This window comes from Mya arenaria, chromosome 5 (genome assembly GCF_026914265.1).
Source record: "Mya arenaria isolate MELC-2E11 chromosome 5, ASM2691426v1".
NCBI lineage: Eukaryota > Metazoa > Mollusca > Bivalvia > Myida > Myidae > Mya > Mya arenaria.
This window is the reverse complement of record NC_069126.1, coordinates 76,495,373-76,507,981: the sequence shown is the minus strand read 5'-3', so window position 1 is coordinate 76,507,981 and position 12,609 is coordinate 76,495,373. Positions and strand designations below refer to the sequence as shown.

Sequence of the window (12,609 nt, the reverse complement as noted above, 5' to 3'; positions counted from 1 at the left end):
TTTCATTTTTGATTATAATCAATAATTGTGCATGTACCGGTATCCAATTAGAACACTTATTCAGATATGAGAATTAAACAAAGCACTTAAAAAGATCTAGCTTTACCGTAAATTGTGCAAAGACTGCATTATGAATATTTCATATTTTAGGTTTCAAAACTTATTCTCTTTCTTACTATAAATCTTCAACTTTAAAAACCAGTAACTTGAAAATCAAGCCCTTGGGCGTAAGGCAAAGTAACCCTGATTTTTTAAAACATGACTCTGAAATATTCAAAAGAAAAGTAATAAATCTCCATTCTAGCTATTTTCAAATTGTTTAAATGAATTTTTCTATACTAGACTCCAACATGTTTTTGATGTATAGATGTATAAATTGAGAGTCAGTGAGTGAACATGGCATACATGCAGAGTAAAAACTGTTCCATAACTTGGTATAACTTATGAAGTATAATGATTTATATCATAAAAAAATGACATCACCATCATGAACTATTGTCATTTTATATTTTTTTGAAATAACTAGCCTAATACCTTTTGATTTGACGACATAAATGAAAAGCTTTAAAAAAAAAAAAGTCCATGATTGAACTGCAAAGTAGTTACATAGACTGAACTATCTGTATAATAATACAAAAGGTGGAGGGATTGGGATAGCTTTGGCAACTATTTTCATTTGTCTTAATTGATTGTTGATTATTTCATTTACAGAATTTTATTTAATTTACTCAATTTCAGTAATGCACAAATTGCTATGTGTTTGTAGATTGGGCATAGTGCAGTCACCAATCAACCGTGAGTCAATGTGTAAGCCCACAACATTGGCAGACGGACGGACCGTGTACAAGTGCACGTTCTGCTCGAAGGAGTTTGTCTCTTACTCAGATATCAATAGACACATGGATTTCCACGAAGGTAAGACAAAAGGTAATATCCGACACCACAGGCAAGCACTGCCTTTACTAAAAAGGGTTCTCACTTACTCACTCATGGCAAGCTCTGCACTCACACTTTATTTGCCCTTGGACTCACACTTTTGCTTTGCCACACACACATTTTGAAAAAGCTATGTTAAGCAAAGAAGAATGGACTCCTAATCTTTCTAAAAATTGTCTTTGGTGATTTAAATGAGAATCCTATTACTACATGTTGTTTTGCTGTGATTAATTTTACTTATATTCTGCACATAAGCACTACCCTATTCCTTTGAATTTTGTGGATTCCAAACTATGTGATAACAAAACTAAATGTCAATTATACAAGTATTTGTATTGAATTGTTTTAAAAGTTAAATGCCTTATTTTAAACCAGTCTATATTTCATACATCGTCATTTCCCTGGAATGATAGGCCATGCAGGTTGACAGGTCATGAAGATTGAAAAAACATACTTAGTAGTAAATTATAGATTCATTTCAATGTACCATCTATAGTTTTTATTAAATGAGTTATATATATTTGATTCCTGCAGATATCCGGCCGTACAAGTGTCAGTACTGTGACTACTATGCCCGCACCAACAGTCAGCTCAAAGTCCACATGATGAGACATCAGGGTGAGTGTTTGTTTTCCAATTTTACCCGTTTAGCTAGTCTGTAGTTCGAAGAAGTTCATGGTATTGTGATAAGGCCTAAAAAAAATGAATTGTGTGGTTCGGGTAACATGGTCCCCAAGAATAGGTAGGGTAGGTCGGGATTTTTTTATTTTTTTTTAGTTTGGTACAGGTTTGTTTGCTTTATTTTTGTTCTTTTTCAACAGAATTTCAGTTATCACTCTTGCGCACAGTGGTCAGAAATTAGCTCATGGTGAGCCTTATTTGATAAGCATATAGAGAGCTGAATTTTCTACCTGCTGTACCCTGTGCGTAGGAGTGTTATATAAGGACATTGCTGAGCATCGCTGCAGTTAGGTGGTGTGTCATTGCTAGTTTTGTTGCCATTCGTCACACACCTGATAAAACAAATTGATAATTAAATGTGACAAAACTGACCTGCTTCAGCATCTCAAAAACATTTCTCTGCCATTCTCCAAGAAGTAAAGTTAGGAATAAATTATAAACTGTACAAATGGCAACATACCCAGGTTTCAGTCCCAGTTTAAAAGAAAGTCACATTTTGTCAGGCACCAGCCTATGTCAGAACTCCCAGTATTTTATATTTCCTTTCTATACTAGTAGTATGTTTGCCCTGCTGCTATTTTCTTTAAACTATTTTTTTGTGATTGCATCTGACAACATGACAAGTGAAAAGGGTCATGCCTTGTCCTGCAGTGGTGGGTGGGGTATATTAAAATTAGACCGGCATTCAATCTTATGTGTGGGAAAACTTGTACTATTATCCAGAGACATTTTGTTCCATTGTATATACCTTACTCTGAAGAACGAAAAGTTGGAGAATTTCCCAATAAATTGATCAACAGGAATATCGTCCAGCTGTTCTTCATACAAATGGGTCCATGGCCCCTTGTCGGATGTGGACATGTCAATCTCTGATACAGATCCCAGCTCGAACAAAAACATTATCTCTACATCTTCGAAACTCATCTTGGGTGTTATGAGCTTAAACTCCCGACGTTCTGGAGTGGGGTTTTTTCGCAAGTCACACCAAAAAAAACCAGTAGGGTCGGCGATATTTTCCAGGTAGGGTCGGGTGACCCGAACCATACAATTTATTTTTTTAGGCCTAAGCATGGTGTAGTGCAAAAACTTAAACTTGGCCATAACTTTAACTCTTGCTTTAAAGATCGTGGAGTGGTTCCCCTTGTTCACATGAAATAAGCAGACAGGTGTTGGCATTCACTCAACAGCGCTCTTGTTTTGTTTTTTTATATAACTTAAATTGAAGGTCAAGTTAGCACAGCTCACTGGCATCTCACCAAGGGGTCTGTGGTTTGATTCCCAATGTAGGTGTGTGTGAGTTATGGTAGGTAGATGGTCACCAAGTCGGACAAGTGGGTTTCCTCTAGACATTCCAGTTTCCCTCACAGCACATTACTGCATTCTTGTGTAACACCCTACAAACAAGTGTAGATAATTATGGTAAGTGTGAAATATACTTCCCAGTCGTTGGAGTTCTGCAAGCATAGAACTGTGCCCATGAGTCAAAAAAGTATGTTTTTGTTTGTAACTGAGCTTGTCCCTGTAGTTCCCATTGCTGTATTGTTACACCCGTGACCAATGATAGTATGCTAATGTGTGTTATAGTATGATTGTTTGCAGGTCAGCAGGAAAACCAAAAAAACAAAACATTTATAGTTATATCCAATCCAATAGTCTTTGAGTTTTCAAAAACCTCTGTGTTTCAGGAATACGAGAGTTCTGTTGCAAGTTGTGTAATTACAAGGGTGTTACTCAGTCAGACCTTAATCGGCACATGAAGTCCCAGATACACATGCTGAAGATGCGCAACGCCTGTTCCTACTGTGAAGAGGGGTTTGTCACTACAAAAAACCTGGAAAAACACCTTGACGGAAACTGTATTGTGAAGATGCAGAAGCTGAATGGTGGTCTTGAAATTCCTATACAGGAGCGGGTGGCTTAACTAGCCATGGTACAGGAGCAACTTGCTTAACTGGCTATGATACAGGATTGGACAGCTTAACTGGCTCTGATATAGAAGCTGATGTATTAACTGGCTGTAATGCAGAAGCAGGTGGCTTCACTTGCTCTATTATGAACTGTAGACATAATTGGAGGTTGGATTGTACTAGTTCCTGTATGTATCAGGAGATTATTTCATCAAGAAGCCTAGAAGCGGTTTTGTACCTAGGTGTAGTTTTCAGCAGAAGTTATGCAATGTTGAAAATCCTGGGTTCAAAACTGCTCCAAGGTTTCCATAGTTTCAGATTATGAAGCATTAACTTTTGTGATTTTACGAAGAAAAGGTTATATTTTAGTGATAGTTATTGTGGATTTTAACTTGATGTGAAGTAAATTTGTTTAATTTATGATTGGAAAATATATCATTAACTTATTGCGGGTATTAAGATTTGTTAAAAGTTAACTCAATATGCTACAATGAAGAGATTTTCTATAGTGTATGCTTATTCTTATAATAAGGCTGATCTACGTGTATTTTTGTTGAGCTCAGGATTACAGGAAGAAGAAATAATTACACTGTAAACAAAGTACCTCCATACTTCTTTTAGATATTTTACAGAAACCTTCTACCTCAAATGTTAAGAACTACCTATATAACCATGGGCTTTGACATGGTATTTATTTGAAAAAATGATCATTTTTTTTATGAAAAAAAATGTTTTCTTGGGTATTCTGTTATTCTGTAAACAGAATAAGTCTATTTCTTTACAGAATTTGTTTTGGGAGTTTAATTTTATTTATACAAAATCATACATTCCATTGTTGTTTGGTTTGGTTAGGCATACATGTACCTCTATGTTTTTACTTGCAAAAAAAGGTTTTGAGTTGAAATCTAACCTGGTAATAGGTTGGAAATGTATACCATGTGATTACAATGTATTATATAATATTATGTTAAATAGTTTTACTTGATGTTTGTGTGTTCAATTAACCAAAGGTGGATAGCATTTCCACAAGTATTCCATTGTTTATCATTCCATAACAAATTACTTGTAGACTATATAATCATGTTCAGTATCATTGTAAGCAAAGGTGTACACATATTTTATTTCTATTGCTGTGAAGGTATTCGATGTACAATAATGTTCAGTTTTGTTGCCTGGTGACTTTATATTATTTTAGTATTATTTGAAAATGTGTAATGTGTAGAGGAAGAGTATGTTCATACGAAACTGATGCATGCCGTTTTGACCTTTAAACATGGAATAGATTGGGAATTTCACTTCAGATTCATTTTGAAACAAAGAACAAAAATAAAATTGCTTATACTTGACCTGTAATGATTTTTTGTCATTAATCATATGCTAGTATTAGTAATCAGTGACCAGTTCCTTTTCAAATGACACCAAAATTACATGGGGACGCCAGCCAGCAAAATTTCACATTATTGCGTACGTCGGGATGAAATGACAGGCTTATTTGTACACCCTTACATACTTAGTTATATTGTATATAAATTCTTGTAGAATATTTCACCCTTACTTGTATTGATGATATTACTGCAGAAAGTGTGCAGCATTGTTATACACTGTCACATGATATTTATATCATTATGAAATCTATAATTAATTGTTTGTATATTGGTCATGGATAATTGATTAACATGATGAGATAGTGAGACAGGCAAAACAGAATCATAGAATTGGGCATATGGTAGAGATGGGGTGATTTTCTTTTTATAATTTTTTTTCCAAATTTGTTGGTATATTTCTACTTTTAACTTTGTTTTTTTTATTGTTTTAATGTTTAAAAATATATGACTCAAGCAGATGTACTGGAAATAAAATTATCTTTTGGCGAAAAAAATATTTTGGCAGAGTTGGCTGAAGGTTAAACATATTACATACAAACTTTTCTATGACTGTTTCTTTTGTCATGTCCAGCTATAACTGGTACTGTTGAGCTTTACTTTAAAGGGTGATGCTTAAGAAGTACATGATTAACTGTTGTGATGTTGTTTTGCAGGTATGTTGAAAAGATATTTTTCATATTTTATATCATTGTTATTGCTTGAATGGTTATGTTTGCTGTTGTGATATGGAAAGTGAGTTTTGTAATCATTTTGTTAGTGATATTCCATTGTTATATCTTATTCATATTTTCTTTACATGTTTTCTAGAATACCTTTAATTTACATTTTCTTTACATTGTTCAGCGTCAATAAGAAAAAAACTTTAAGGGATTCAGTTTTGCTAATAAGCCCATACCAATATTATTCTGCAAGGAAAGGTGTATGCATGTTTACCATCAGATTCTTCATTCTTATCATACGTTATTCATACAATTACAAATGAAGGACAATCTATTTAGTAATCCATTACACCATTCAAAACTTTTGTTGTTTAATGTAGAAAATAAACCCTTTAAATTGAAAAAAGACTGACAAATTCTTACAGAAGCTTTTACAGGTCTCATTACCCTGACAGAATCAGCTTTCTATGAAGCATTTGCTACTGATTTTTAAAGATTCCACAATTTCTAGTATTCCTAATTGATGTTCTACTATAATATACACACTAAATGTACATTTTTCTAAGGGACCAACAGTTTTTATCAATCTACTATAATATACACACTAAATGTACATTTTTCTAAGGGACCAACAGTTTTTTATCAATCTATTATTGTTTATATTCATTGTGATATTACATTGAAAATTGATTGTATAGTTTTACTTACAGCGAATGAAAGAAAGGAAATTCTTTGAATTTGCAACCTGGTTTCAGCCTATTATACCAAAGACCATACACTTTGTTCATGTAAATACTTATTACTGGTAGATCAGCGTCTAGAAACTTACATGTAGGTGAACCAGAGACTGTGATAGGGAATGTCGTGTGTTTTCCGGTGTTATTTTTTATAGAGGTATATTTGGCTTTATAAGGACTATTTTGTTGTAGGTGGTTCAGCATGTATATTAAATGAAAGACATTTGAGCTAATTATCAAATTGCAAAATGATTGTACAATTTTTATTCTAAAAAATAATGTGATGAATGGTGGGTGTAGATATTTTTTGTTGTATTTAATTTTTATCCGCAATTGTAAGCTGTTCTACATTTATTGTTGCCTAAGACTATCATTGCAAAAATGAATTGTATATCTGGCGAAATTGCTGTATGTCTGACAATGTTCCCGTATAAATGATATTATTACATAGATATACCTGTGACCTGTTTCTACCTCTTTCAAACCTTGCATGAAACGTGACCGGTATCTCATTTCAACTACAATTACTCTCCATTTTTTTTAAAAACAAAAACAATGCTGTGAGTGTCAGATTGATTCCTAGTTTGTAGGTACATGTAAGTTGATGTAGATAATTTAGATAATTGTTAAATTGTATACCAGATTTTATGATCTTATAATATAAAATAAGTCATGTAGTTAATTTATGGCATTAAATCAAACAATTCCTGTTTTATATGATTAATCTTGTTTGATATTATATACCTCTTTCCTTGTTTTTCATGTTGATATGTCCATGTAGTTAAACAATTATCAATGCTTGTTCTAATTTTAATGGTTATAAATGGGAATCATTAAATTGTATATCGTTACTAACATTTGTGACGCTGGCGGTGAATTTAAGTCCTGTAAAGGTTTCGTCAGTGGGTTAGGCTTACTCTTTTACTGGAATATTGTGTTTCATGAGCCACAATTCCTGATTTTGTTTTGATTTTCAAGCTGATCACATGAGTTTACTTGTTTTTTTATCGAAAGCATGACTTCCTTAACAGGGCCTATTTTCGCTGATTACGTTACATACATGTATGTGTATATGAATTATATTGTATTAGTTTTAGATGTTATTATTATATTTTATTCAGGTTGTGTTTTAATACCTCAAATCTAACCTTGTGAGTTTTACACATGAACTTTTGCAAGTATACGTCATGAGCAGATGACTATGTGGCCATCTTACAAAGAACGTACATGTATTTAATAAGCATTTGTAGAACCAATTATCATCATGAACATAATTTAAAGACATTTTCTAAGTTTGATAATGGGTAGAATAGAGACACAAAATTTAATTGATAATCGTTTCATTATACCCCCACAAACGAAGTTTGAGGGGGTATATAGGAGTGAGCTTGTCGGCCGGTCTGTTTGTCTGTCGGTCGGTGGGTCGGTCTATCGGTATTCATGGTGTCCGGACGATAACTCATGAAAGGCTAGACAGATTTGAAAAATTTTTGGTACACAGGTGTAACATCAGAAGATACAGGTCAAGTTCGATATTGGGGCTGGTGGGGCCAAGGTCAAGGTCACTGTTACTAAAAATAGAAAAACGGTTTCCGGACGATAACTCATGAAAGGCTTGACAGATTTGGAAAAATTTTTGGTACACAGGACTGGTGTAACATCAGAAGATACAGGTCAAGTTCGATATTGGGGCTGGTGGGGTCAAGATCACTGTTACTAAAAATAGAAAAACGGTTTCCGGACGATAACTCCTGAAAGGCTAGACGGATTTGAACAATTTTTGGTACACAGGTGTAACATCAGAAGATACAGATCAAGTTAGTGAGCTTGTTAGTCGGTCGGTTGGTTGGTCTGTCGGTCGGTCGGTTTTCATAGTTTCTGGACAATAACTCATGAAAGGCTAGACAGATTTGAAAAAATTTTGGTACACAGGTGTAACATCAGAAGATACAGGTCAAGTTCGATATTGGGGCTGGTGGGGCCAAGGTCAAGGTCACTGTTACTAAAAATAGAAAAACAGTTTCCGGACGATAACTCATGAAAGGCTTGACAGATTTGGAAACATTTTTGGTACACAGGACTGGTGTAACATCAGAAGATACAGGTCAAGTTCGATATTGGGGCTGGTGGGGTCAAGATCACTGTTACTAAAAATAGAAAAAACGGTTTCCGGACGATAACTCCTGAAAGGCTAGACGGATTTGAACAATTTTTGGTACACAGGTGTAACATCAAAAGATACAGATCAAGTTAGTGAGCTTGTTAGTCGGTCGGTTGGTTGGTCTGTCGGTTTTCATAGTTTCTGGACGATAACTCATGAAAGGTTAGACAGATTTGAAAAATTTTTGGTACACAGGTGTAACATCAGAAGATACAGGTCAAGTTCGATATTGGGGCTGGTGGGGCCAAGGTCAAGGTCACTGTTACTAAAAATAGAAAAACAGTTTCCGGACGATAACTCATGAAAGGCTTGACAGATTTGGAAACATTTTTGGTACACAGGACTGGTGTAACATCAGAAGATACAGGTCAAGTTCGATATTGGGGCTGGTGGGGTCAAGATCACTGTTACTAAAAATAGAAAAAACGGTTTCCGGACGATAACTCCTGAAAGGCTAGACGGATTTGAACAATTTTTGGTACACAGGTGTAACATCAAAAGATACAGATCAAGTTAGTGAGCTTGTTAGTCGGTCGGTTGGTTGGTCTGTCGGTCGGTCGGTTTTCATAGTTTCTGGACGATAACTCATGAAAGGCTAGACAGATTTGAAAAATTTTTGGTACACAGGTGTAACATCAGAAGATACAGGTCAAGTTCGATATTGGGGCTGGTGGGGCCAAGGTCAAGGTCACTGTTACTAAAAATAGAAAAACGGTTTCCGGACGATAACTCATGAAAGGCTTGACAGATTTGAACATTTTTTGCTACACAGGTGTAACATCAGAAGATACAGGTCAAGTTCGATATTGGGGCTGGTGGGGCCAAGGTCAAGGTCACTGTTACTAAAAAAAGAAAAATGGTTACCGGACGATAACTCATGAAAGGCTTGACAGATTTGAACATTTTTTGGCAGTAACCTTGGAGTTATGGCCTCTTTTCAAAGGAATGGTTTGCCATTCCTGTGTCCAGGCGGCATTTGGGGGTATTCGTCACTCCTGTGACAGCTCTAGTTTTTTTTAATTTAGTTTTAATTTTTCATGGTCAGAAAATAGCAACAAATGTGCAATAGTGGTGAATGTCGACGTTCGTGCCATTCTAAGTTACATAATTGCACATTGAAGATAGACTGTTGTATATAAAAATGTTCAGCTCATCTTTATTAATGATCATTTGATACACTTTCATAAGTTCAGCAGAAAAAAACAACTTGCTTATTTTTTAGTAAATAAAGTTATACAAAATGAATATACATGTGAATACACAATGTCATGTACAGATATATGTTTAAAAATCAACAAATTGGATGACTTTCAAATTATGTATTATCTTTTAGGAAAAAAAAACATTAGCAACATTTGTACCACGATGAATTGTCACAAGATGTCTGATCAGACTGGCCCAATATTATTGTCAATATCATGTACTTCTTTACCCGATTCATTTACATTCTCATGAACTGTCATTGTTGTTGATTGACTTACTGCAATGTTGATGTATTTTGTGTTTGGTTTGTGTGTTATTATGTGTTTAACTAGAAATCCACTTTGTCTGCATTTCGGGTGATGGTCACTGACCAGTTGTGTAGATTGCTCAAGAGTTTGAAAATGGTTAAAGCATTTTCCTGACGAAAGTCCCATTTTAAAGATTGTTTTTTAAAAACAAATAAATGCTCTGGCTTGTTTAACTGAACAGAACTATTACCAGGTAGTTACATAATTACAACCTGACCTCATATAATATAGACTTGTCTTTGTTTCTATGGTGATAGTTGACATTTATTTTATTCCTTGTGAATGTTTTTGTTTCACTTTATAAACCAATCTACCTTACAAATCACTGCATAAATGTTTGATTCATACACTTTAATAAGAATCAAACCAGACTATTTTTGAAGCAGTCAGCAGTAATAAGTTTTCTTCTTTTGGAGATTTCTAAAGAAAATCACTAAAATTCGAGTTGTATGTTTGGAATTTGTTTGTACAACTGTGTAACACTCCATGATAGCGTGTATAGTTTCTCTGTGTTCTACAAATCATTCCAATGCTTGACACATGTACAATGTTTGTCTATCTTTGCTATTCTATTATACCGGTATCAATACAATGTCAGTGTTAAATGCTGCACTCTCACAGAATTTTTTTGGTCTCAGAATCAGTTGATTTTGGCATCAATTCCTTTGATTCAATCATACAGGATAACTCGCTATAGAACAGATCTCAATTGTTTGGCAAGCTTCAAAATATATTATTTTTTTTAAGCCGTAAGTAAGGTCAATTTTCGAACTTAATATGAACGACTGCTATCTGATCTTTAGTCACCAGTCTTATGTCAGTGGTTTTCAGACATTTTATTTTTTTCATGAAGTTGTTTCAACTTTCAATATGTGAGAGTTCAGCTTTTATTTAAAGTTCATGTCGTAAAGACATTTTAAACAGAAATATATAAATTCCACCTTGTTCAAGTTGGCAATAGATTGATAGATACTTCTTTTTGTCGAACATAGCATAAATGACATTCCTGCAATGTATTTGTCTATATTGATGATCATTGTGATTATACGAATACCAAGCAGTTCGAGTTCCAGTATATGATTCCTTGTTCATAGCAACTATGTTAACCATGAATTATATTTCTAAGTAACTTGGTAAAATTATGGTATTCTTGCTATTGTTTGTGTTTGTTATACATTAATTTGGTAAAAAAATCATAGAATATATCTTAAACAATTTCCATTATGTGTTTATTGTTATAAACGATACATATTATATGAGTATTAACTAACCCCACCTCATTGACCATTCTTTGTGACTTTGTAAACCAGTAGCTTTACATTATCATGGTGAAATAAATACCTCTATGTTATACTATGACTCGAGTTATCATTTCTCTGAAGCAACATGACTTAATTTGTTCAAGTCGACTGGCACCATTCAGATGTTAAAATAACGTACCGTAATATAAAGCAAAATAGTACATCACATTTGAGAAAATACGATCAAATGTATAATCTAATAATGTTGTGCATAACGTGTGTTGGAATGTTACTCCATCCTGTATTGGGGAATCTTGGATATAAAATTACTGCTGTAAGCAAATGAGCCTATCCACAAACTAACCATTTTCTGTGTCCCCTCTTCTATACCTAAATTGCTTGAAGGATTTAAAAATAACTTGGCACAAATTCTACCACATAGAGATGGCATGCTAAGTGCCTATTTGAGACTATAAGTATCTATCATGAGTTTCTGGTACAGATAGAAAAATCAGACCCGAAGGCATGTGCGTAAACCAGTATCAAGGCTTGTGGAAAAATTAATGTAGAAAACACACTTTTGTACATTTCACCAAAAAGCGTGTGCAACGTTGTTTTCCGACGTCATAAAGCCATTACTTCTAAGTCACTATTGGCGTCAAATAGTTCCTCTAAAAATTGTGTTTTTATGATGATTCATTTTAAATTTCAATTAAAAGTCTTGCAAACTAAGTCTTGTATATTTGATTGCACTTTAATGAAATGGCTTAATATACTTTACATAAACCATACAATAAAAGAAAAAAGAAGTGGCGCAATGTTGCTCGTGACTCATCTTACATGGGAGTGTAAAACGGGTTTTTCCATCACTGGTCCCATGACCGGAAACACACGCTGGTATGCAAGAAACACATTTTTTTGGGGTCAACCACACAAAGGGGTCAAAGGTCTATTAGCGATTTTTCAAGCCCACTGAAAAAAAAGCAGAACAGATTTCAAAATAGATTCCAGTTTTGCCTGGGTATATGGGTTTTATTATTTCATTCATTCATCTAAAGCGAGTTATAGTCCAGAAAATCCTTATACATCTCAATTTTGAGTTTTCATACGGAAGTTTTAATTGCCATACTAATTTTGGTCATCCTGATATAAATTGTAACGTTATAGTTTGTCGAATTTATTTAATGTGAGAAACCTAACGAGTCATAAAATGAGTTGTTTTAAATAAAATTTCCGATGGAAAATGAAAGTATTGAAGGAAGTTTGTAAGATAATCATTATAAATGTAAATGACAGACATGTTATTGACACAATACTTCAAATAAAACTTCCTCCATTCAAATTTTTACATTTACCGGTAGGCAAACACATGTTCAGGGACAGAAGTGAAA

The 12,609-nt window shown here is 34.1% G+C and overlaps 1 protein-coding gene across 3 annotated transcripts in view; it reads left to right on the top strand.

The window, feature by feature from the left end:
• Nucleotides 1-11,330, top strand: part of LOC128234656 (zinc finger protein 236-like) — a 29,458-nt gene extending 18,128 nt beyond the window's left edge. For 2 of the 3 annotated variants that reach the window (XM_052949026.1, XM_052949027.1), the window contains exons 5-7: nucleotides 767-927; nucleotides 1,471-1,554; nucleotides 3,303-11,330. In XM_052949026.1, coding sequence (XP_052804986.1) covers nucleotides 767-927; nucleotides 1,471-1,554; nucleotides 3,303-3,538 — 481 coding nt within the window. In that variant the 3' untranslated portion in view covers nucleotides 3,539-11,330. The remainder of the gene's footprint in view (nucleotides 1-766; nucleotides 928-1,470; nucleotides 1,555-3,302) is intronic. The other variant, XM_052949028.1, reaches the window with a different exon arrangement.
• Nucleotides 11,331-12,609: the final 1,279 nt, after the last annotated feature.